Genomic DNA, 26,707 nt, shown 5'->3' with positions numbered 1-26,707 from the left:
TTTTCTCCAAGTTAGGAAATAAGTTATTCAATCACAGTTTGTTGCCTTTATTTAGACATTTTCTAATCTGAAATTAATGCAGAAGAATCACTTCAAACTTTTAAAAGATTTTCTCTCATTTTGTAATTAAAATCATGACACTTTCAAACTGCAAATGCACACTCAAGAACACCAAAGCTGCAGTCAGATAGCTGGTATTCGTCAAGCACCTAACTGCCCAACCTCTTAAAATGCTGGTAGCAGACATGAATCAAAACTGAAATACCAAACTCACTGCTCCTTTCAATGGATAGCAAGCGAAATTTACCCACTTCAGAATTTTACACTCCCCCCTTCCAATTTCAAACTTACACTATTTATTTCTTCAAAAATTTGTGCTGCAAATGCATGAATAGTAGTACACTGTTAGTTTCAACATTTAATGCACCTTTTAGACAGAACAACTAAACTCACAATGAACCACACGTGCTTTTCTAATACTAGGTTTTATATTAAGACAAATTTGAAAGCACTGCTTAATAAAATTCCCTGTTCAGGAAGCTCTGGGTACAGAGGATTAGAGCTGTGACTGTAGGTGGTTTGTCTTTTCAGTTTTACTAATGTATTTGTCTGCACATACATTTTTGTTTTTCATAGGAGTCAGTGCAAGAGCAAAGAAAATTTAATTGTACCACTTGCTACATACACCTGAATGGCACAGTAGCACAGGAAGTTTATAGCACTGGAAAGTGTTTAAAGGCATAGTTTTCAGAGATTTGTTTTCTGAGGACACTAAATAGATATTTGCCCAGTTGACTTTCATTTCAAGCACACCATGAGAGATGCTGAAGAAAACCAGTTTTATATCCCTGGGAATGAAGGAGAGTACATCCCTAGTCTGAAGTCTCACTATTTGTAGAATAGTTGCTCCAACAAGGTTGCTCCAACAAAGTAATTTTCTATTTCGAACAAAACCAGGAAAACCCAAACTCAACTTTCACTTAACCACACAAAAGAAGTACAACCCCAACAACCATCCTTTGGCAGAGGTAGCACAGAGGAGTCAGGACTCGCTGAAGATCCTGGGATATGTCTTACCTGGAGATTTTAGTTCCATTCACAAACCCACAGGCTTAGTAAACACAGTACAAAATATTAAGTCTTTCTGTTGTTTTCTCTTTCAGCAAAACACAGAATAGTTGGCTACAAACTTTATGCCTCAAGTACATGAACAGCAAAATAAAAGATTTGGATGGAAATGGGGCAAAGTGGAGAGAAAAATGTCAGTTTTCAAGTAAGGATTTTCAACAGCTTTGAAACTTGACCACATTCAACTAGGGTCTCCATCATCTGGGCAGTTCAGGACAGAGGCAAATAAACAGTACAAAAACAACTGTGTCCCTCTCAACTACTACTCCTCCTTGGTAATAGCCAAAAAAGCTGAAGTTTCTGAGTGACAAAGCTACAAGTGGGTCCCTATGCGAATGAGCTAGGTAGTTTAACATGACCTGACCTGCAAGACACCCGTAGTAGCCCAAAAGAAGCAGAAACCACTTCAACCATTGATAAGAACAATTCCTTCAGAGCTTTCTTTGAGGCACTTCATATGCAGTATGCACCAAACTACCTTGTTTGTATCTTCTCACACATGCACCTACCACCATGTGAAGACTTGATAGAACATTATTACACTGCAGATCTTGTGACACAAATTACATCCTGAAGATTTTCAAGGTAGAGTTCAAATGTGAGCTTGCTTGCAGTATTGGATGTCAAAGAGTTACTGTGAGAAGAACGCAAACTGCAGCAGTTTACACTACAATGTAAAGTTTCACTTTAGTCCAAAGTGCAAAAATAAATACTATTTTTCCTTAAAAGGTGCTATCAGTAGTTAAGTCTCAGAGAACTGTTCCACCTAGACCCACTTATTTAAATACTAAGAAGCTTTTTACCTAAGGAAATTCTAAGGATGATCTGCTGTACAGTTAGCTCTGCTACGTTATACAGCCAGGCTCTGACTACCCAATTTAGCTGAAAATACCTCTATTATAGCAGATGACAGCACAGCACCCATTCTGCTCCCTAAGAGCACAGTGCATGAGGATGTGAGGGCATCCACATATTGCTGGTTACATTTTTGGTTTTGCCTAGTTCACCCTGCAGATAATTTTTGGTCAGTTACAAAGCTAATTTGATCTTGTACTATTGATAGCATTTTTTGGCTCATTCTTGAGTTGTCCATTAGGTGTAGCAGCACTTTTGTAGTCATTGTCAGGTGCTTTTATCACCAAGAGTCTGAAAGGTTCAGTTGTTTTCCGAAGTCTCTGAACAACAACGGCGTTTTGCAACTTTGCTTCCTCAAGCGTGAGTGTCTCGTCCTGCAGCTCTCGAAAAGGCAGGGAGGTGGTCAGTGTGAAGGGAACACTTCCCTCAGACCCTTGATACTTTGTTATGAAGTCTCTGACATGGCTGATTCTGAGAAGAGAGAAATAAAAACTCAGCATTAGAGTTTTGGCACTGCAATCCCCACACACGTGTGTAACACACACAGCCACCATGGGACAGGAATGAAACACCACGGCATGGAATGCCTGACAGCACAGAACTGGAGCAAGACAGATGAAGTGGTATCCTGAAATGCCTGATCCACTTGGGAGGCAAGGACCAAGGTCTGCATGCTCTGAGTAGTCCCAGGGGGACAAGCATGAGTATCTCATTCTGAGCACTCAAATGCACCATTGTGGCTCAGGTGGCAGTTACACAAACCTACCATTTCCTAACCAGCTGGTGGAGCTCTGAACTGAGGGTTCTGTAGCCAAGAGCTAGAATAAAGAAGCCTCCAGTGCGTGGTTCATGTAGCAGAACCATAATAAAAATTAAGAAAAAGTCTTTGCAAAAACTATTTGGACAGCTGATACATTGACTAGGTCTAAGTATGGTCCCATCCTCCCAAAGCAGGGGCATGGTAAATTCACTACAGACTCAATCTGCCTGTGAAGAGCCTTGCAACAACTGAGCAAGACAGAAGCTTTGCTGTGGAAGAATCAGGATCAACTAATTAAAAAATGAAGATGAAAAAATACATCTATATGAATAAAATTAACATAGTGTCAATGTCCATTCTCTGGTCCTAAGGCCAACTGGCAGACTGGCTGCTGGCACATTCCTAAATTCATCCTTCCACTCCCCCGTGCACAGAGTCTCCCATGAGGTTCACTGTCTCCTGGGAATGGTCCAGGACCTGAGCTAACAGCTGAACCATGGATGGTTAGGTATTAACTGAGGAAGTGCTGGCTGGCCTGGGGCAATGCCATCCTAACAGTTCAGCAGATGCCCAAGAGTTTCCAGGCCTTAACCACACTCACCAGGACAGACACAGCCAGCAAAGCAAAAACTGATTCCTGTGCACGCAGACCTCAACACAGAGACACTGCTTGGTCTTGTAACTCAAGAACCTGAACAACCTCAATCAGGACTCAATTTTTTGTTTGGACATTTACAGGCGTCTACATGCATTACACCAAATTTTATTGGGTTCCAAGAGCAACTCAGGCAATTAGTCACCAGCTCTCTGCTTCTGGGTGAACAAGTTCCTTGCCAGGCTCCACACCTGATGCTCCAGGGTCACACTAACATAGTAAGTGTTGAAGAGGGGACACAACTCAATCCAGGACACAGCTCTCTGAGCTGTTCCTACAGCTCTGCTCTCCTAGTTGCTGCACTCTCATGTCTCAGTTTCCCACACTGCAACCCTACAATGCTTCTGCTCCCATCTTTCACCAGCAATCAACCCACATCTAAGCCAGTAGTTACTGTGGCACCTACACAATCTAACTGCAAAAAGCTAAAAGTCATCAATTTACCCAGACACTGGGTAATATGCTACATATGTGTTACATGCTACTAATCTATAGCTTAGTTAACAAATAGCTGTCTTGTGCACTGAAAGGAGTGCTGTGTATGCAATCACCACTCTCAAGGATATTGCTCTAAAAGGATTTCCCTCTGGTTCTTATCAGGTTATACACAAGTACAGTGTACAGCACAAACATGCTGCTCTTGTGGTGAGAGGCTATGTTATGATAGAATATTTATTGCACAGTGCCTCAAAAAGAGCATTACACCAGTAAAACTGTTTTTCTGCTTATCTCAGATGTTTTTTTTCCTCTCAAAAGCACTTAGCAGCTGTTCAAAAACTGATTTACTATGAAGACAAAAAGCTTCTAAATATACTTAAGTGTGTGGGACCTGGAATAATTGAGATATGAAGCCCTTCAATGAAGTATTGATAATTAAAATAGCAATTTACCCTTCAGCACTACATCACAACAGTGTTTCAGTTCGTATATCAGGCCACTAATAGTAATAAATTAGTACAAGTCAAAGACAACACTACAGTCATTAACCTTCAACAGCTGAGCTTTCCTTCTGACCAGCCACAGACACACAGAGTTTATCTTGACAGCAGCCTGGGTTGTATTAAATCTGTGATACCTTCAAACTGCTTCACAAAGAAGCACAGGCAACACATCCTTTCCATATGACATGACAGTAATTTCTTAAATTCAGACTTGAGAAAGGTCTCTAAAGACAGTAGCTCTACAATTTAATGGTAAGGTGTTAATCCCACTTTCTCAAAGCTCCTGCATACATGTGCTGTGCTGACACCTCCTGACATTATCCTCATTTTCTAAGCCTCTTTAGGAACCAGAAATTTTATTAATTAAGAATTAAACACACTGTGTGCATTCTATTCTGTCCATATTGACATGCAGGGGATGAACCTCCCTGCCCAGTGCACCCACTCCAGCCCTCCCCAGAGGTCTCTCTGGCTTAACTCTAAGTGCCTTTCTCCAGCTCTCACAAGTGGTGCTGCCTATGCCCAACGAGCAGCAGGCTTTTCAATAAGCCATTTGCTCCAGATGCAGTTGTTTTGTGAGAGATCTATCATGTTAAAAGCTATTTCTCCTAGTAATGAGCAACATGTACACCTTAACTTTCACTAACCTACAAAGAACTCCTACAGTTTCCTCAGATTTTCCATTACACTCAGTTATGAGCTGACTTTTAACAGTTCACATTTCTCTTATGCTCTCTTGTCAGCTGAAAGGTTTCTCAAATTTTCAAAGGTTTTCTAAATCCAGCTGAAGAGCAGTCCAATGCTAAGTAAACTGAGGAGGTAGATTAGTCATAAAATTAAAGATTTAAACATACAGGCATTAAGACAAAGTTCAGATGCAAACATATATGACAGTGGTTAAATAAATCCTACCTGTGAGAAACATTGAATTTCTGAATTATCCTTTCCCCATCAGCTAACCAGATCTGGACACTGGTGATAGGCTCCAAATCATTCAAGGGTACTAAAGGCAGGTGTCTTTTGTGATCAGGCCCTGGATGATCATCTCTCACTTTAGAGATTATCTTTGGAGTAGCACTGAAAAGCAAAGTCACATGGAGTTATGGCTTCTGTATTCACATGCAAGCTCAAACTTCCCCCCAGACCTCTGTTCCTGGAGCTTTCTGCCCCACAGCAGAGTGTGCTGATGACTTTTTATTTTAACAAATATAGGAACATTAACATAAATATCAGCTTTTTTCTTTCTTATTTTTCCTACAGGTATGCCATTATTTTCACTTACAGACTAAAACATGCTAAAGAATTTCAGTTTGCTTGTGTTTAACATTTTTATAAGATGGAAAGGAGCTTTAAATATCAGAGGATTAAATATGAATATACAAGAGACAAAACTGTCTGGAGATTCTTCATGCATTTTTGTACTCTAATCACACAGGTGAAACTTTAAGGGGGTTGAGTATTGAATTTGCATACTCAAAGTTAATTTTCAGCGTAATGTGATTACAGTAATTCAATTTAACTGAATGTTGTTAGCCTTGATTTAGACTCCAGCATCATCTATCTCAGCTTAGAAGAATTACTCATCTATCAGAAAAATTGACTTAATGTGAAAAATCCAGACTGATGCACACAGCAGTCGGATTTTTTTCCTAAGGCATTTTCCACAGCTGACCAAACCACAGGGGCAAAGATTCATAAAATGACTTAATAGAATACATCAACCTCAGTCCAAGTGCATAGTCTTAAAATACAAACAAAAAAATTGCTGGCAAGAAATGTTATGCTGAAGAAATGCCTAGAGCTTAGTGCTTCTTTCATGACTAAGCTTGTTCAGCATGTACAGTTTAAATCCTCACTGGGCCTGATCCAATGGGCACAGTCTCAGCTCCCGTGAGTATAACCAGATGTTTACTGCAGAACAATAGCAGTGATTTAAGGAGTTACCACTTCTCTGAGCTCAGCTGTGGTCACAGACTACATGAACACTACATGGAAGTTTGCAGAAAAGCTCTCTTTGCACAGAGAACTGGTGAGTTACAGCTTCTTGAGAGAAAAATGGGTAACTGAAGTCCAGAGTAACAGTCACAACTATGCTGCACACCTGCTCTGCAGACAAACCCCGTTCTTATGTTCTTGTACCTGTATTAGTTTATTCATAAAGCAGAAAAGTCAAAGCTAATTTATTATTAGCTAAAGACTTAATATGTTCGGGCTAATAAAGCTGGAGTCTTAAGTGCAAGTTCAGTCAGAGCTATTTCAATAACTTTTATTGCCCATTTAAGTGCTGCCCTAACTTCTAGGTTATGAGCCAGCAGAGGCACTTTTTTGTATCTTCCACAGAAACTCAGGAAAAAGAATGAGAATCAAGATATCCCATTTTCAAGTGAGCAATAGGAGATGTTCACTGTGACTGGAGACAGGTAAAAGGTACAGAACTGCTTTGCATTACACAGAAATCAGCTGGGGCACAAGGACTTGGCACCAACAAATTCCAAGAGGCACATCTGTAAAATATTCTGGCATTATTAGTACAGGTGATGTACTAGCACCCACCTGCCTCACAAACAGCTTCTGTTCATGCTTGATCTCAATACAAAATAAAACTTAATTACCCTCCAGATCAGGAATAAAAGCTTGAGTATCAGCAAGATAAGATTAAACAGTTTTGCAAGCAGAGAAAAAAAATAAATTAAATTTCAAGTCATACTTCAGTCCAGCAATGCCCAGCTCTTGCTGCCTCCTGTTGCTGGTTCAGACACTGCAGAACTCCTGTGAGTGAGCTGACTCCAGGACAGCAGAGGCTGCAGAGGTGTCTGGCTCAGGCTGGGCTGGGCTACACCGGACACAGCTGTAGCTCAGACAACTGCCTTGAAGGACACAGATTTTGGTGTCATTCCCAAACCAACCTCCTTCCCAGTCACATCTCCACATGCAGCAGGCACTGGAGGTGATTCTTTTGATAGCAAGTGTGTGTGAGACTGAAGCCAGCACATTAAGTGAAGCTTTAAGAGAAAGTTAGAGCATCTGTATTCATCAAGATTTAAAGCACTTCTATATGTAAAAACTTTTCTCTTGCAGAACTGACAGATAAAGCCATCTAGTGGTGGGAGCTTTGACTAAAGCCAAAACCCAAGAATCTAAGTCTTATTAGCCTGAGATTGAAGCATTATAACTCCTTTTAAGGCTTATTCCTTTTTTAAGATTCTCAACAGAAGATGTAAACTAGAGATTGAAGAGACCTAAGAGCATCCTGTCAACTTTCTGACAAGGAAAAGCCCAGCAGTTAGGTACCATGCCTTACCCTGACTGATGGTTAGGCAGCTTGACACACAATGCTTTAGCCTAATGAGGTTACAGAGCAAGCTTGCTTTGCTACAAGGGATTTCAGTCAATAGTTTAATGAACATGTTTCTGAGGCTGTCTCAAAGATGCATAGATTAGCTCAATAGAAAAGTGGGGTTGCAAATCTAGTCATAATCCCAAACTATGAAATTCAGCTGGACAGCAATAGATAAAACACAGTATACCCATTAATAACACAGGTTCATAAGGCACATTGAAAAATTTTGATTTGTCTTACTTATTTCTTCTGTAGAACAAAAGGCAGAGGATCAAGCTTGTCTGAGCTATATCAACATATATGTTATTTCCAGATCCTCCAACAAAGGTTTTGAGAACTAGTCAATAGGCCAATTCAAAATGGTTCATCCATTACAAAAATCCCTCCACCTGGAAACACTTGACAAAATATACAAGATTAATTTTATAAGTTTATTTGCTAAGCAGAGGTTTAGCTAGGCCATTAGCTAAAGTAAACTCTTCAGTCATTTCAGTCTCTCTCATTTCTAACTAATCACACAAATGTAACTGTAGAAAAGGAGTTCTATAGCTTAAAACTTGTTCCAGGTTTCAGCCAGCTCTGTTGCTGCCCCACAAAGCTTTTCTGCTCCAAGTGTGGTGTATTCATGCAACGTACATTTATTAACAGCAGAAAGTGAGCACTGCTTTATGGAGTAGGAGCACTTATGGCTCATGGTTCCAACATCAGCACTAATATTTACTTGTCTTTAAGGAAAAGGCTTTGATAGCACAGCACAGAATAGACAAGGAAGAGTAAGAAAAAAATAAAAAATGCTGAGCAAGCTGTAGAATGTCTCAGTGTACAAGACCAGTGAACCGAAATTCACAGATCAGCATGTTTCTGAAACCTAACTTGCCTACTGGGAAACAAGATCATTACTTGCTGTAGGCATGGCAGAGCACAAGAAGTGACTGAACAACCTAGCATTTAGCACTGGTTAGCAGCAGAAACCCAGCACGCTGAAGATCTTTTTGGGTTTTTTTATGAACAGCTCTACTTGTAGATATAACAAGGTTAGGTTCTAGGATTTCAAGGTTAAGTTGCTCAGGATTTCCATGCCACCAAAAAAAAACTCTTGCAGCATCTCACCTATCTCTCAAGAGAAGGTTTTCCCCATTGTATCTACTCAATGGTCTGTAGAACAGAAACAGATGAAACTCATAAAACAGATACTTGCATCTCTGAGTCAGCCTGGAACCACTCACCCTTTACCTTTATCAGTCTTTTGCTCTGCACATTATCATCTTCCCCTGCCTCAGCTGTTCCTGCCCAGGCCAGGCTTTCCCCTAGCACAAGCTCTGGGCCATAGCAGCCAAACCCTTCCCACTTAATTGAAACAAGCTGTTCACCTAAGGCTGCATCACAGCTTAGGAACTCCAGCCTGCAGGTCACTCAGCAGTGCCACCTGATCACTGAACATGTCCTGGTCCCTAGGCCAAAGCCAGCTTCTACAGGCACACAAACCCTGCATGACAGGGATATGTCAAGCAGATAATGTGGCTGGAGTAAGCAGAAGTCACAGGGATCGAATAAATTATCTCCTGGTGTGCTGCCCTAAAACAGCCTTCCAAAATACAATAGTTGTTTGGTTATAAATCAAGTCCAGTTTCAGCACTGGCATGAGCAGCTGACACACTCCAACTACAAAAAAAGACACTGATCACTGTAGAATGCTAAAATGCCTTACTGCAATACATGCATGAATAATTACTGAACAATTTTAAGAGAATGCAAAATAACCTCTTACTTCTTCATTTCTCTTTACGGGATTGTCACACTCCCCCCTCTTCTCAAATTATTGCTAATACAACTAAAAAAGAGATTATTTTCTCTAAAATCACGGAATAGAAGTGTGACAGCATTTCAGCTGGAAACAATTCTGCCAATATTGAGACCTTGAACAAAGAAAGCTAAGAGCTTCTTGGCTGTATCAACACAGCAACATGTCCAGTGGATGGTGGGAGCCAATTATGCCCCAAGCTTCACGGAGAGACACCAAGATGCCTGCAGGATGGAGCACTCACACTGTCAGCAGATGCTGGAGGAGAGCAGCTTGCTCACCCTGTGGAAGAGATGGTGATGATTGTGGGGCACATAAAAGCAGCATGCCAGGGTCTGCAGGAGGAGGTGATGCTCATTATGGTGGACAGAAATTCCAATGAGAGGCATTCAGATGAGATATAAGGAAAATCTTTCCCATGAGGACAGTCCAGCACTCAAGGCTGCACAGCCACTGCACAGCCTCTGCTCTTATGGGATTTCAAGATCTAACTGGATAAAAGCCTAGGTAACCTCATCTGTCTCCACAAATGACCCCGCTTTGAGCAGGAGCTTAGACTAGAAAACTCCAGAGATTGCTTGCAACCTGAATTTTGATCCTTCACCATAATCACCATGGTTTCCTTCAGCTACTCAATCACAGATCACATCAGCCTACTCACCTTCCTAATCTGTAACCATGTCCAGAAAAGGGATGAAACATTGGCTTTTTCGATGACAAATATACCTTATCCTTTTTATCTTCCACTTTCACTTCTACCTCCTCCTTATCAAAAACTTTTTGCAGCTCAAAAGGCAGTTCCCTTAAGAAAAAAAAACAAAAGGTCAAAAAAAAAAAGTACTATACTGTTTTCAGTACACAAAATAGACCAATGATTAATACCTGTTCAACATTTGGCCCTTCAAGGATGATGCTTTTAAAAAACAACTTCACAAGTATTTACTAAGAGTTAGGTTAAGCACATAGCATACAAATAATTTCAAGTTCCTGAACAACAAATTAACCAGAAAGTATACCATAAAAAAAATCCCCTATGATGCAAGTTGTTGAATGATGCTCAAATTTACTCAGCAATTACCACTCTAAACACATAATGTGTAGGAAGTCTAGTGTTGCCATACACTGCTGCAAAGGGTCAAATTATTTTATCTCCATAGGAAAAAAAAAAAGAAAAAGGATTTTAAAGAGGAAGAACTGAGTTTGGACACAATGTATTTAATGACAAACACAGATCTCAGCTTCTAAAAATTATATCATCACTAACAGCTCCACTCTTTAGTGCAGTAACATCACCTTACTAATGCTTTAATTGCACGAACCAGAATACAATAATGCCTTTGTCTCTGAGCTCTGAGGCAGACAGTTCAATTTTGGGTGGTGGGGCTCAGCTGGCACAGGGGCTGTACTAAATGCTTCTCCACCATCAACAATTATTCAGAAACTATCTCATAATTAGCATCTTCACAGGCAAACAGTGGAACAAAAAGTGGCAAACTTTTGGTGAACGCACAAAGGGCTTTAAACAGTGCAGTAATTGCTATTACAACTAACACAGGTGACAGACACACAGGAGAAATAGAGTAAAAATAGTATTTTTGGTGGCCTAGCAAAATATGGAAAAGAAAAATATAATGACTTCGTAATTTCACATGCTTGATAAAGCGGTATTAAATTACATTATCCATAAAATTATATTCTCTCCATTTGTACAGGGTGAGGAACAGACTACAAATTAAAGGCTCAAAATAACACTGGTTAGTATGGTCAAACTCCTTTACAGTAGCAGAAATCAGGACAGCATGTAAACTTTTAATATAGGGAAAAATGTAAGATGGCTATTAACACAGGAATTTATGTAAGATTGTTATATATACACAACAGCAAGTTTGTGCTTGGAAAAATGTCAGAAATTTAAGACTGATCAGAGTTGCTTGATTACATAGAACATCTGTGTCCATTTAAGGCTTTTCATCAAGAAAAAGAAAACAAAGACCATAAAACCAGAAATGCTCAACCCCTTGTGCACTGACTTCATTAGTCAAAATACCATTTGATCAGTAGCTCTTATTGGGCACTGATTTATTCTTTATTTCATTGTGCACCTGCTGTGCCCCCTGCCAACACTGACTTTTATCTATTCATCAGCAACTGTACAACTACTGCCACTGAGAGCTGTGTTAAACCTGTTGATGTTCCAACAGCCATTAGCACTGCAGGAACGAGACTGGCAGGGCCTGTGCTCCTACAGGGACACTGCAGTGCAGCAAAGCCATGTAAAAAATTTAGAGCATAAGCTAAGTGCTGCCCAAAGCACATTAACTCAGGCTGGTTAGGAACACAAAACTCACTTACCCTTTTTTAATGGAGTCCAAGAACTGCTGGTTTGCAACATCAGTGTAGCTCCGAAGTTCGCCGTCATTTACCGTAAACCCATTTTTCCAAAGTTTAATGATTACATCAACCTACAGAGTAAGAACAATTCTCATTATAACACCGAGAAAAAAGAAGCTTGGTATACACACATACCCTGTGATTATAAATCATCCACTTCATGGACTAAAAATACTAAGAGCAGGCTCACTGTAATCTGCCTTGGCCCCATGCCAACAGGCACAGCAACTGCAAGGGGTAAGTGACATTTCTAAGTATCTTGTGTCAATCGGGGTTATAAACAAACCTTCCCCCAATCATTTTGGCTTCCTAGATCAAGAACACTCCTTCAATTCAGCAGAGAAGAAAAAAAAAAAAAAAAAAAGCTGGACTATCCCAGCCAGCTGCAACTCTTCAAGAGCTAATTTGAGAGCATACATGCCTGGTGTTGGAACACCAAGTGCCAGAATAGTCCAGCTGGGGATTTATTAGGGTAAAGCCTTGTTCCAATCATTCAGGAGGATTTTCTCAAAGAAAAGGCATTGAGACGATGCATGCAGAAGCCTTTCAGTCAGGAAATGAAGCAAGTATCAGAAAATTTACAAATTTACTTTCAGGTAGTCATATACTTATGTTACCCTGGAATTCCTGGGTATTCAAAACCTTGGTGGTTAGGGGAATGAAAAAATAAATTCTCAGTAATTCCTTAACTCTGCCAGAAATCATCCGCTACTCCAACTTGTAGCCATTGCAATGTTAACTGAAATCCCTCCAACTGTAAGATGGATATTTGAGATTGTATTTTCATATCAATGCACCATGCCATTTAAAGAAACATTTGGTTATCGAGGTCTGATCCCTGCAATAACATTGTCTTGGCAGATACTCAGCCACAGATGAGGCCACAAACGCAGAATTCACCACAGCTGAAAATTAGTTTGAATAAGGATTGATAGCACCTGACAAGTTTGCTGGTTTGGGGGTTTTTTTCCCCAGTTTGACTTGTTAGGTGATTGCTACATAAATAAACAGCATGTGCAAACTGCTGAATAGAATTCCTTGTCTTTCCATTGGGTGATCTGTCAAAAAGAAGTAGACAGCACTCAGCAAGATTGGATTCCATCAAAAACTCTTGTGTCTCATGGCACCAATGCATATGGAAAGAGTTCTAATTTTGGGAAGGCTCCTCTACAGTCAGCCAGAATGCAAATTTAACATGGACTAATTATTCCACACCAACTTCCCATTTAAGCACTGACACAACTAATGCCATGGAACACTATTTCAGGACTGCAATTTAAGATATCGCTCCTGACATTTCATTTCTTCCAGGGTCAATTAAGGCTCTATGAACATAATTTCTAGCAATGCCCACCCCAAATTTCTTCTTGTCATCTTTGTTCCACATGGCCTTTTCTCCCTCCTCTTACCAGTCACCGATGAGTAAGAGAAAAACACGAAAAGGACAGAATCACTGAGATACAAACCCACACTGAACATCCCACTACAACCATAATTATATGAATAAGACCAAATGAAAAATATTTGGGCTATGCCTCTGCATAAAAGGCTGCAGCTCCTTAAATAACTTCTTATGTAACAGTACTTGTCATTCCTTGAACTCCTGTTCACCTCATTCTCCTTCCTAATAAAGCAGAAGTGTATTAGCCAACGCCAGCATCAGTTCTAGAATAGACTCTAAACCAACTATAAAGCAGTGAGAGCCAAAAGCCCAGCAGCAAAGGCCTGGCTGACTGGGAGACGGGAGGCTGTTCCTACAGCTTTCTGAATTCTGTGTGCATTTTTTTTCTGATGGACTGGAACAGACTGCTGGACTTCCAGTATCTGTTCTCCAGAATACTCCTGGAGTGCTGTTATAACAAACATGACTGTTTTTTTTCTTCACTGCCTACCTGGTTCTTGACTGTAGTTGGGGGCATACACATAGCACCAACCTTCTGAGCTTCTTCAAAAAGGTTATCTACAAAGTAGTCACAGTTTTGTTCTGTACCATTCAAAATCTGATCATCAGTTCCTGATTTACACACCCTGCAGAACAAAGACAGAAGCAAAAATGACTCCTCAGAGGACGTATTAGAAGACACGTAGGTACATTAGAAAACAAGTAGGTACCTCAGAATCTCAGTACCAAGAAGTACAGAAGGCACAATCCCCTGCAACCAGCTTACTCAGTTTACTGAGTATAAAACATTAGGTCAACTTTGCATTGTGCCTTTTCTATAAACTTCTTACCAATCTCTAACTGCTGCAATTTGCACTTCAAAAGCACAAGCTAAAGAACATCATCAAAAAAGATGAACTAATCTATGCAAAGCTTCTAAACTTGGTATCAGAGCCAGGAATGCAAGTTAAATTATTCATACTTCTAACCATCATACACCTAGCTTCACACCAATGAAAGGCTTTCCTTAAAGCAATTCTGCGATATGGTTCCTTTGCCATAAGTTTTAAAATAGACAAGAAAATTCCCCTAGGATTTACTCATCAACACCAACTTGAACTTCCCCATTCCTAGCACCATCCCAGAACCACCATCACTGTTTTGGAATGTGCATTAGGGAAACTCAAGTAACTCAACACCACTGAAGCATACAAGAAATACAATGGAAGCATTCAACACTGTGGAGACTGCCAGGATATTAAAAAAGATGCATCAACCACATCTTTTTATAGAACACTGTATATGTGACAGCTGTTTGTTAGATTTTCACCAATCAAAATGCAGAAATATGCAACAGAATGATTATCTCAGTATAGGTTCTTTGCACAGTAAGAAGATTATGCAGTCTTTCGTAAACATTGCAGGAGTTACTCCTAAGGGAGATTCAGAAAACTCTATTTTAAGCAATTCAGAAAATAAAAATCCCAGCTCTTGAAAAATTATCCCGTTTTACATAAACCTCTGCATTGAATTCAAGAGCAGCAATACTTACTGGAATGCTAATTAGATATATTTGCATAAAATTGAATTGTTTGCAATGCACCTATGCAACACTAAGAATCCCTGGAGATTAACATCTTAAACAAAAGAAAACCTCAATAACTTTAAAGAAGAAATTTCAAAAGTATGCTGCCCACATTTTAGTTTTCTAATAGAACAAAAGAAACTTGCAGCATTAATGTAGGTATTCACTATGCTTTACCTCAGAAACAGAACTGGAAAAGCAAACACCTCCACATCAGATGTAGAGCTGCACAGTGAGTTAGCAATTTGAAAGGCTGCCTTGTTATTTTAAATTAAAATATTTACACAGCTTCTTGCATCTAGGAAACATTTCAGGTATATGAAAAATCTTTCAGCAGAACAACAGGATTTTTTTTAAACTTTCAGTATATGTGGAACAGATGAATACAGTAAAAATACTGTATTTTAGAATTTAACAAAGTTTGAAAAGTAATGACAGGACACACAAACAGCAGTGGGAAAGGAAGACAAAAAAATGGGGAGAACTGGCACCTACCATTCTTTCTTTACAGTTTTGATATTGTCCATGTCTTTCATTCTGGTGCTTCCCCTAATTACAAAAAGAAAATGTTTTAAAACCAAAACAAAACAAAATGATTATCACACTTTGCCTCCTTTTGTAGCAGAAGCACTCTTGATATTTTTTCCTGTGTTGATAATACATATAACCAGAAACCTCAACCTTGCCCCCCACCAAGTCTCCAGATGGTTCTTTGTTTTCCTGCAGTTTCTAATTTAATGACACATGAACCACACATCTGTTCCAGACGTTCAGGAGCAAGGTTACTTTTTCATAAATGTACAAAATACATTTCACAATAATAACAGTGTGATGTGAAAATACCTGCCAATACTTCTGTAAAGAGAGAGAAAAAAAATCACAATCCTTTCCTGAGTGACATGGTTTAAACTTCCCCGATTTTACACAGCATTATGAGATGGTTGCAGAAAAACTGCACTGCCACTGCAGGCATTTGAGTGACCTTCACCTTAACTGTGCATTACTTAAAGGGGCAAGATGTGTCAGGTTACCCTTCCTACCTTACCTCAAGACATGGTTGCAGCAACTCAGAAACTGAATTATCATTTCTGGCCTACTGTCAGCTGGCATGAAAATCCTGGATTTGTAAGTACTAAATATGATACAGGATTAGTCTGCTGAGTCAAAAGAAATGAAGAATCCCACACTGATCTCATTACAGTAACTTTTGAATGCTCTGAAGAAAGTCACATTAAGTCACTAAAAGCCAGAAACGCCCAAAAATACCCTTAAAAAATAAAATCACTCTAAAATTGGAAAAACCCACAGGAAATCAGAAATTTTCAGTTGCAACTATGTTCAGAGAGTTAACCCTGACAACCACTGGTTATAAAGATGATGGGCTGCTCCTGGCAGGTTCAGGACTAAGTTATAACATTATGCGTGGCTTTTACAGAGCATCAAACTAAGCAGTGACAGCCATCACACTCCTGAACAAAGCAGTATGCACAACACCACTAATATGAATTTTAGGTGATTTTCAGATCTAATTTAACAAGATGTGGAGTTTAGGGGAAAACAGCATCCACTGCAGCACAAATAAAAAAAAACAAAACAAAACACAAAAAACCCCACCACATGCAGTACTAATTCACACTCCTTGGTATTTGATTACTGGTATTCTTTCAACTTGAAAGTTAAAATCCATGTGAGATACATTCTGTAGAAAAATATGTAAACCTCCAAAAACATCCTACAACAGTCAACCTTAACTTTAACTGGTGCTGTTACTCATTAAGTCAAAACATATTTTGCACACCTCTGACATGTCACACAAGATGAAGTATAGTCTTTTTTTCCCCCACAAATGTTCTGCCAGAGCCCTACATCTATCAGGCAAGCCTATGCTGGTACAAGATGATGTTATATGCATATCTGTTTGTTGCTCTTGGAACTCTGCACTGCACTTGGGGAAAAAAAGAACTCTCAGTATCAAGTGAGTAGAGTGAAACTGGAATGCTTAAAAAGCATAATTTTTTCAAACTTCTCTCAAATTCAGTTTTAACACTCTGGCATGTAGGGGTTTTTTTTGTGTTTAGCCAAAAGTAATTCTTTGTGGTTTGTGTTAATGTGCTTATCTTCTAATCTTTCACTCCAGTAGGCTACTCCTCAAAGCAACAAGAGCCACCTCCTGCCATCTGCTTTTGTTGATCCTCTGTGACTTGTCATCAGAGCTGTTAAAAAGAAACAGACACAATGAAGCAGCTCTTCAAATTAGCTCTTTGGCTACATTAGGCTGGCCTCAAATGTGCATGAATAGTATTCAAAACTGGTCAGCTGTGAAAGGTGCTGTTCCTTCTAAAGTACAACAGCAATTACACTTAGAAGAAATGTTTGTGCTAATCTCTCAAGGTGAAGAATCATCCTATACAGTATATTGATGTTTATTATAGCCAAAAGCTGTTAGAACACAGCCATCAGAATTCACCGCAAGCACTTTAGCTCAGCATGTCAACCCAGCCAGCACAAACCACCTCCTCCCACCAACTTCTGACAGACATCCCTAGCTGCTGCTGGAAATGTTAAGAATTTTGGTACGTAATTTTTGCGTCAGTGGCAAAAAGTACCTCAGAACTGAACCACCACCTCCAGAAGCTAAATTTAAGACATGGGAAGAAGCTGGAAATGCCATCAACCCACCACAGCTACATCTATTAATTGGGGTTAGGATACTCCTGGCCATTCCCACACAGCCCCAGGGATTTCCAGCTTCACCAAGATGAGCCACTGACCTAGCAGCGGCCTTTCACAGCCAGGCCTTCCAAACAGGCAGCTCTCAATAGGCGTATTTTTTCTGGCAAATAATTGTATGGTCAATATTTCTGAGCCCACACTTCCAGTTATTTTAACACAAGAGAAGCAATCTGTGAGGCTGTCCTTGCTTTGAAGGGCAGAAATATCCACAGAAGCACATGCAGCCCCCTCCCCTGAAAGCCTGCTAGCCCCTTACTAACTTAGGCAGAACAAACTCTCCAGTTGAGAGCTGCTCACAGCACAGCACAGTCTGTCCCTGCACAGCACAGAAATTACAGCTGAAAATTGCACTGTACTGTGCCACAGAGAGATGGGAGACTACAGAGAAATGGCAAGCACAAATTAATAGCGAGATGATCACCAAACCTAATGGCCTGAACGTGACTGATGTGCTCAGGTACAAACCACAGCATTCACGCTTCCTCTCCAGATGGCTAAAGGAGCTGTGCACTCAGAAAGAAACCTGTCCCCAACCTTGATGTCCAGGTGTTAGAAAGATAAATTACTTTTCTGTAGAATTGCCTTGTTAAGGTTTAGCACTTGACATGCTTCAACGATCTCAGACCTAAGGGGAGGAGGCTAAACAAAGCTTGGGAAGAAGGATATACCACTGATGGTGGACACAAAGAATGCACAATTTTCAGGCCACAAGTACATCGGGCAGAACTTCCACGATAAAAAATAATAAACCCAGCTCAGCAACTGTGCTGAACTCACTTCCAAGTGGGTAAAAGGTAATTCTGGCAGGGCAAAATCATGACAAGCAACTCACAGATCACAAACTCAAGAAAATCACCTATCTAAAAGAAGAGAAAGACCGAGCACGCAGGCTACTTAGCATGAGAAGGAAGGGAATAAGTAAACCAATAAAGACAGAACACTAATAAGAGAACTATGCAAACTTGTAGCCAGTGATGATTAAAGTCTATGTGTGCTGACACGCATAAAAAGTGAGAAGTTTTGATAGTCGTGCTGGCTTTGTGGATTTTCCACCCAGTTCTTTCTGCTCAGAACCGCAAATAAATCAAGTACCTCGGCTCTGTGTGCGGATTAGCCTCATGCACAGTAGGTCAAAGAACCTATTTTGGGACAACCCCGCGGCTGCGACACCTGAACTCACCCGCACCCCGAGAGCCAGGCCGGGCATACGCTCCGCGCCAAACCAGCCCGCCCGAAGATATTTTTAGGCGATGAAGCAATCCCACGGTACGGACGCGGAGGCGGAACGCCCAGGGAGCCCCGGGAGGGGCCAGGCCGGGCCCCCGGAGGGTCGCTCCTGCTGCGGGACGCGGCCGGTTCGGAGCAGGGCGAAGCCGCAGGGCGGAGGCAGCGCGGAGGCTCAGCCCGCCCGCCCAGGGACGGCCGCGGGCAAAGTCCGAGCGCCGGCAGGAGCCGAGGGAGCGCTGGCTCTACGGAACGCTCTGCCCCTGCCCAGCCTTTCCCCGCAGAGAACTCACCCGCCCGTCCCGCAGCGCCCAGCCCGGGACCAACCGCCCGCCGCGGAACTCCTCGGTGTCCCGCCTTGAGCGGCGCAGGCGCGGCGGTGCCGGGCGGGGCGGGCAGAGCTCCGCCCCGGTATGGCGGGGGGAGCGAAGGGGTGTCCGTAAGGACCGGCACCTGCTGTGCTGGGGGAAACGCGGCTTCCTCGGGGATTGCCCTGCACTGTCCTGTCCTGGTCTGTTCTCCGGGGAGAGGCGAGGGCTGGGGTGCTTGCGGCCCGGCCCGCCTTTACGAGCTGGAACCCTCGCGCCGCTGCGGCGGTGCCCGGGCAGCACCTGGCACAGCACAGCAGAGATAAACATCTCTGCCCAGCCTGAGACTGCGAAAGCAGCCCTGTCCCGACTGCGGAACAAAGGACATGCTCTGCGTGTCCGTCTGTCAAGCCGCGGCATCTACAAGAGTGGGTAATGGTGCCTGTGTTTGGGCACCTGCCTGGCCCCGCGCCCCCGGCGGGAGCAGCCGCACGCCGAGCCCTTTGCAGAGCGGCAATGGCTCATTGTGCGGCGAGCGCTAATTACGGGCCAGTGTTGACATATGTGGAAAGGAGCTCAGCCGAGGCCTCGCATCGAGGACAAAAGAGCGGCGCGCTGTCTGGGAAGCAGAGCTCCCGAGGGTGAATCGGCCGGGAAAATGGGATGGGATCCTCGGGGAGGGAAGAAGGATTGAGCCGAGTTCCCTGCGCTGTGTTGGGCCTCCGAGAAGCCGCTCTCTGCGGGACGAGGAGGTCCCGTGGTGGTGCCAGGAGCTATGCACGTATCTAGGGCCAACACCGCGGAGAAGCTGCCAGCCCCTAGAAACGCACACGGAGCAGAGTGAACGCGTCCTTTGCACCTGCGGGCTGTTTAATAAGGGTTGGGTTTCCCCCCCCCCCCCCCCAATAATTAGCGATGCACTGTAAAACATTAAGAATTAACCTAAACCGAACAGCCACAACTATCTAATTCACACAAATTAATGGGAAATCCACTGCGAATTTACAAGTGCGATCAAAGGTAATTCTAAAAGTAGAGGTAATACTTCATTGAGTGTCGTCTTCACGTGGGACACGTTTCTGCAATCCCTTAATCACAACAATTAAAATGACATTGTTCAGAAATATTAAAATAGGATGCTTAGTCTCAAAGTTCAGTGATGGGTGAGTAACAGAAGTAAAATCTGACACTTGACAGCTATAATTTCTTTCTCTTTATAATGCACGTCACAATGCACTGATCATTTTGAAGGCAGTTTGGATTAATTGCTAAGTTTTAACTGGATGAGATCTAATTAGAGCTCCTGCTTATGACTCTTCCGGGAAGATAGTAAGAAATTTGCCTTTTGTTTCGGTTAAAATACATGGAGTCTTGTATTTCAAAACACGGACTGCAGAGATTCTATTCTCCTGGTTTTGTTTAATGTTTAAAATACTTTGACATTTTAGAATAGAAGGTACTTCTTTGTTACAAGTGTTACTGATTCTATTAAACAGCTTTTATATATTTAGAACTTAAACTACAGATATCATGACTGTAGAAAAATAATGGAATTTACAAAACCCTAAGCTAAAACATCATAAAGTTGTTTTGCAGTGCTGGACTGTTTTAAATTTTCTTTCAATATTTTAAGTACACTATCTCCATTTCATTAAACACACAAGTTCATTAATATGCTTAACCCTTTCCTAGGGGCCCTTTCAGCAACAATTTGACAGACCCAAAGGTAAGCAGAGAAGGAGGTGAGGTTGGACTTACCTGGTGTAATGGTGCAGTTGTCCTGGCTGGAATCACTTATTGATTTAGAAGATTAGGTCTATTACTGGAAATCAGAGTACAGCTGGAGACATGCTGACCTACTACAATAGGAATCAGCGTCCTAGTGAATTTGGTTTCTTAAAAGCTCTTCTAAGTAGTGCTGTCCTCCCATAGGAGTCAAACTGTTGACAAAGCATAGAAGTAACAAAAATCTGAAGAATGATCTGCAGCTCTTGGATAACGTAAAAAAATATTTTCTTTAAAGCTGGAAATTTTCAATTTAGAGTGTTGTTACGATCAAGACATCACTAAAATCCTTTTAGACTCTGTGCATTTAATACAGCTTATTCTCTGGCAGTACAGTAGATGAACAGAAGCAAATGGTCCTTTTCTTACTGTGTGGTGAATAGGAGCAAACAGCCCAGACTGTGTCTGCTGAAAAACCTCTAACAGGGTATTCATGAGATGAATACAACCATCTCATGCCCCTTTGTCAGACGAGATCAGAAGCAGTGGCGTGGAAGATAGTGACAACCCCCAGACTTGTTTTATAATGTAGGAGTGAATCTCAGTGTTGACAAAGTAAAGCAGGGTTTTAGCTGTCACTGCCAGACCTGTCAAGGTCACAGAAGAACCAGCACACACAGGGCATCTAAAAACAAGCAGAAAATTAATTTTGAAGGGATATTTTTAAACCTTATATTTAACAAGGTTAGCCTATGCCAGAGGACACTGTCAGCTACCTATAATTAAACATCAGCCGTATTGATTGACCTTAACTTGAGAGAGGAGCTGTTGCCTGAAGCCTTTTGTAAGTATGTGCTCACAGAGTAGGAGCACACTGTGAGGGAACTGGGACTGCAAAATAAATAGGAGACCAGGATCTGGTTATCCTGTAAATGGCAATTCCAATGACTAAAACAGCACGTTCCTCTGCATAGGATGAGTGATCCTTGAAGGAATGTTAAACCTTCTAGGCTGCCACACAGAGGGCAGTAGCTTAAGGAACCGATGTTTCTAGGAAGTCAGCTGTGCACTGGAAAAGCATCATTGTTTCATGGGTGAATCAGCATTCATGACAAGGGTATTATCCCCATGCATTGAAAGAAGTATCTGCACATCGCTGGACTCTTGGACTGTAAATACACAAGAAAATTTAATATAGCTTCTATTTTAAAGTTAGTGTGAAATGCATAAGCCCATGAAAAATTCAAGGCAGCTTGAGCAACTGTTTGTACCAGATAACATTTGGAAATAATGTATCGTGAATTCTCAAAGACACTTTTAAGTGAAACTACAATGATGACATGGTGGTGTATTTTATGAGCTTGTTCTTGGACCAGTAACAAAAAAAAACCACTTCGAAACCTAAGATTGTGTGTGAGGACTAGAGAGATTTATGAACCAATAATGTTTTTGATGGACTTGCCATGTGATCCTAATCAAGCCATTATGCATTTGTATGGTGCTGAAGCTTATCTACACATGTGTTCATAAATGCCTATTTTTATTGTGAGCATTTTAGGACAGAGTCTGGTTTCTACTACAAAGCTATACATCACCCAGCATAGTAACAGGCTGGCAGTGCTACTTTCATATGACTAATGATCATAAGCACCAAAGTGAGATGATTTGCCACTTTTGTCCAAGATGGAAGTAATTTACAGCCTGAATGATAGTGAAAAACAGACCCTGCAGATGCCTGGCTGCAATATCATCAGCCTATGAGTTTCACACAATTATTATTATTAGAAAAACTATCTACTGTGACCTTAGCTCAACAGGAAAAATATTATGGAAGCTAATGGCCAGATGTGATGGCAAGATAATTTTGAAATATTAGGAGGGAAGTTTTACCACTCCCTTTTAATGTTATCTAAGAAACCTACTTTCTGATCCCTCTTCAAGTTACACTGATGTTATCTAGTGTGGAAAACAATCTTCAGATAGGTGTGCTGATAATGGCACTGGACATTAAGTGTTTAATATGAAATCATAACTCTTATCCATTTTTAAATGACATTAGTGGTCTTCAAATAATGAGCCTTCTATAATAACATAGCAAAATGCCTGCAATGTGGAGTGACTGCATCATGTTCTCTGTTCCAGATCAAGGTAGTACCAATCCTGATTCCCGGACACTGCTTGTTTGAAGTTTCCGAACTTATATCCCATGGGCCTATCTTCATAATGGACAATTCTCAAAGGAGTAACCACACAATCCTAATTTCCTAATATGCCCCTCAGGAAAAGGCTTAGGGTGCATTTACAAAAGCAAGATCTCTTGTGAATCTTTTTTTATTTCAAGATTCAACTGAAACCAGGAGGAGTTGACAGCATGATTGAGAGGCACACATATGAGCTTATAAATAGAGGCCTGAAAAGATGATTTGATTTCCATTCTTTGGAATGTTACTGCTATTCAGAGATATTGCAAAGTAATCTCTGGTAAATTGCCTATGATTGAAGCAAATGGTAATTCACTGAATAGAGCCCTCTGGTCCTTACTAGAAAGAAACTCTTTGCAAAAGTTCTGAATAAGGGAGGAAGGACTTTTTCTTTTGTTGTAATTCCTGATTTCCTGGTAAAATAGGGACATGTGACAACAAAATCTTCCATCTCCAAATATTTCTTGTGTCATTAAATATCATTCACGTAGCAAACAAGGTTTTCCATCCTGGGTAATTTTTTAACGTCTTTTTACATCATGATGTCCCAATATGACTTCCTTTCCCAGCTCTTTTTTAATGGAAAAGGACTCTTTTGTTCAAGTAATTTTTCATATTTTTCCAATTTCCCAGTGGTGTACCTGCCTTGGCAGATGGTGTGGCTTCTTCTTAATACATCTCTCAGATACCTTAATCTCTTTTCTGAACAACTGGAGGTAAAAGGACATTGAATACTGCTGTAAGCTTCAGCATTCATTATAAACTAGTTCCATTTGAAATATGGTCCTTCCCAATGGCATTTATTTGTAGAAGCATTTAGACATCGGTCTGTAAGACCAAACTACAAATCTTGAAACTGAATGAGCTCTACAATTTTTTTTAATGTAATACATTGTGGAATGTGGCTTCAGTCCTTCCCTCCCTAATTTTTTCACTGTCTCTCACTACTCAGAGTTCTTACTTTTTCTCCCCCCATGAGCATTTCCTGCACATAGAGTGCTGAAGGGAGTCTAAATAGATTTCTAATGCTGTTCTGTCTTCATATGACACTTGAACCAACAACAGATAGAAAAAATGGGAACAAGTAAATTATTGGATTAGTGAAATTATTCTAAATCCCTTTCTAGAGTAATTCATCTTTCATTGTAAAACCACATTTAAATCTCTAAGTATGTGTGATATATAATATTAATCCTATGTTAACATGTTCTCTGCATTAAAAAAAAAATCCAATCAAAGCTACCCAAGCAAACCTTGTAACTTATGATTGATTTATTTATATTGTCAGTACTAAAAATGGTGATGAGGCTGACATGGAAGCTATAAAGCCATAAGCTATTTCAGTCAAAATAACCAGCCACACCTTCTAAGAGGAACAAGACAACTAAGAAACCTGTAAATAAAACCATCTGTGAAAAACAACACAGTGAGTAAACATCCAAAATGAAGCATGTCTTTCCATGTTTCCTACCATGCTAACATAATGAGAATGAAGCACTACAAATGTTCAAAGCAGAGATCAGGGATTTTTAACTACATCAATCTCTCCACAGTAGTCCCTCCGGCATCGTAAAGAGTGCTCACTGGGTATGGCTCACAGGAATGAGATCAGAACACACAGACAAAAAAAAAAAAAAAAAAAAAAGGACACAACTGTGGTATAAATATCTAGCAAATCTGAATAAATAGCTTTTGAATTGGGGAATTTCTGTTATTTCAAGCAGATCTGGACAGGCACGCAGGAAAATCAGTTTGCTTGCATATTGACTAAATTTATTTTACTTTTTAAAAGTCTTCAGTGTTCATGAGAGGAAGAGTGCTGGTTTGAATCAGGCATGTTGCAAGCAGATGTTATGCAAGCTTCCCCAAACAGCCCTGCCAATGACTGCAATCCTGAGTTATGACATTCACTGTAACTGCTGCAGCCTGGGCCCTTTTTTGGGCCACTCATCTGTTGGTTTTCCCAAAATGGGGATATTTTTGTGACAAGTATGAAAACTTGGAGATCAACGTTTGTTTCTAGACCAACAGAATTTGAAAACCATATCTGAGTTTCACAGCCTATCAGTACTACAGGACAGAAATGTTAAAGTACATTATTTATCATTATATATATGATGTGATACTGTTACTGAACATATCTCTTGGTGTTTGGTAAGGAGCAGTCTCTTGCAGTTTCCTTCTTTTGAAGGCTAAAAGGATGTGATTTCCAAATACCATTCACAAAACCCCTTGTAGGTTTTTAATTAAAATACTCATTTAGCCTACAAGTGTTTGAAATTACTACATCCTTTCATAACCTTTGAACAGATAAATTTAGAAACAAAGGCTATAAAACCTACCAAAACCAATCTCATGGAGCAGAACTACTCTACTTTTGAAAGACACTGGAGAGATTCTGGGACAGGAGATGAAGCACTGTTGCTAATATAGATTACAAGCTCTAAATACAGAATGTCAGATGAGACATTACAGTTCCCATTCTGAAATGCACTGTATTTTGGGGTATTTCATAAAACTAAAAATTTGCCGCTATTCACAGCTATTTTTTTTTTATATTTAAAAAACTGATTTTCTTATTATAAAGCCTGATGTCGTTCTTGCATATTTTCTATTTTTAAGTACGCGTTCTACCATACTTTTACAGACTGTAATCTTGAAGAGGAAGATATGGGAGTATGCAGGTAAAACAGAATAATAGTTTTTAAAATTATTCTTTACTAAAAGATTATTGCACTTTCAATCTTTAAACAGTAAAAATACTTGGAGAAAGCTTGCTTGAGCCTAACAGTCAGAATCACGTGCTCAGTAATTTCCTGATACTGTTCTTTTCGGTTAAAGAAGTAAAGCACTGAAATGGCCCAGCAGTGCCAAACCAGTCAGTGTGAAAATTAAAAGGTTGAGACTTTGTCACCTACAGCTGTATCCTTGTGTTCCTCAGCTACCTTTCTTTCACAAAGCTTTTGGTTTCTGGGCTTATGTGCAGGTACTGTTATAAGTTCTGTATAGGGCAACAAGTGGTGAGAGAATGATTATACATCGGTGAGAAGGGATTGGGTTCGTGAAGAGGCTGAAGGGTTATATTTGTGAGTAATTTGAAAAGCATTTAGGCATCCGGTGTACAGTAATGCGTTGTATTCTTTGCCCCTCTGACATACATCTGCGATAAGGAGGGATCGCAGAGGAGAAATGAGCTTTCCAAAGACAGAGCAAGGAACGTGAAACGCAGGTTGAGGCAAAACACAGGGGACGGTGCCGGTGGTTGGCGCGATGGGAGAAGCAAGGGCGCACTCCCGATAGCCTGGATAGCAAGGTGATTTCTTAAAAAATGAGGCTCACCAGACTGTGAAAAGACTTTTCCATAGGGAATTATGGAGATTGATCCTCGGGAGATCTGTTCACCCAAGCTGTCCGGTCAGCTCCTGGCAAGAGCCTCCCTGGCCGAGCAGAGCCGACGGCTCCAGCCCCCCAGGACGGGTGGCTGAGCCCCTTCCCGGGCGCCGGCGCTGCCTTCGCGCCCCGCGGCCCCGGGCAGCCGCTCCCCCTGCCCTTGAACTCCCCAGCCCTCGGCTCAACCCTCAGGGGGAGGCGGCGGCGGCGGCTCCCCCGCCCCACGGGGTCACGCCGGGCCAGGCCCGGCCGGTGGCTCTCCAGGCCGCGGTGGGGCCGTGAGGCTGTG

The 26,707-nt window shown here is 41.1% G+C and overlaps 1 protein-coding gene across 5 annotated transcripts; it reads right to left on the bottom strand.

Annotated features, from left to right (window-relative positions):
- Positions 1–1,134: 1,134 nt before the first annotated feature.
- UBXN2A (UBX domain protein 2A) lies at positions 1,135–26,600 on the bottom strand. Of its 5 annotated transcripts, XM_059842966.1 has the most exons (8): positions 26,368–26,600; positions 20,861–21,042; positions 15,333–15,386; positions 13,764–13,899; positions 11,833–11,942; positions 10,142–10,282; positions 5,252–5,416; positions 1,135–2,454 (listed from the first exon to the last, which is right to left on the bottom strand). In XM_059842966.1, exons 3-8 carry the CDS (start codon positions 15,371–15,373, stop codon positions 2,166–2,168), a joined length of 882 nt encoding a protein of 293 aa, XP_059698949.1. In that variant the 5' UTR covers positions 15,374–15,386; positions 20,861–21,042; positions 26,368–26,600; the 3' UTR covers positions 1,135–2,165. The 5 variants fall into 5 exon arrangements, with proteins under 5 accessions (XP_059698949.1, XP_059698948.1, XP_059698950.1 ...); XM_059842965.1 differs by lacking the exons at positions 20,861–21,042; positions 26,368–26,600 and adding an exon at positions 19,088–19,192; XM_059842967.1 differs by lacking the exons at positions 20,861–21,042; positions 26,368–26,600 and adding an exon at positions 19,088–19,192 and having other exon boundaries at positions 13,806–13,899.
- Positions 26,601–26,707: the final 107 nt, after the last annotated feature.

Source organism: Haemorhous mexicanus, chromosome 3, assembly GCF_027477595.1.
Source record: "Haemorhous mexicanus isolate bHaeMex1 chromosome 3, bHaeMex1.pri, whole genome shotgun sequence".
Lineage (NCBI taxonomy): Eukaryota > Metazoa > Chordata > Aves > Passeriformes > Fringillidae > Haemorhous > Haemorhous mexicanus.
The sequence above is the reverse complement of the archived record's forward strand: the minus strand, read 5'-3'. Positions and strand labels throughout refer to the sequence as shown.

Bases quoted from the DNA above. Each gene is read 5' to 3' on its own strand.
- UBXN2A (XM_059842966.1), bottom strand. From the start codon at position 15,373: ATGAAAGACATGGACAATATCAAAACTGTAAAGAAAGAATG. The intron at 13,900-15,332 runs GTAGGTGCCAGT...TTTGTTCTGCAG, and splicing joins AAAACTGTAAAGAAAGAATG to GGTGTGTAAATCAGGAACTG. The intron at 10,283-11,832 runs GTAAGTGAGTTT...TTTTTTCTTAAG, and splicing joins TTGGACTCCATTAAAAAAGG to GGAACTGCCTTTTGAGCTGC.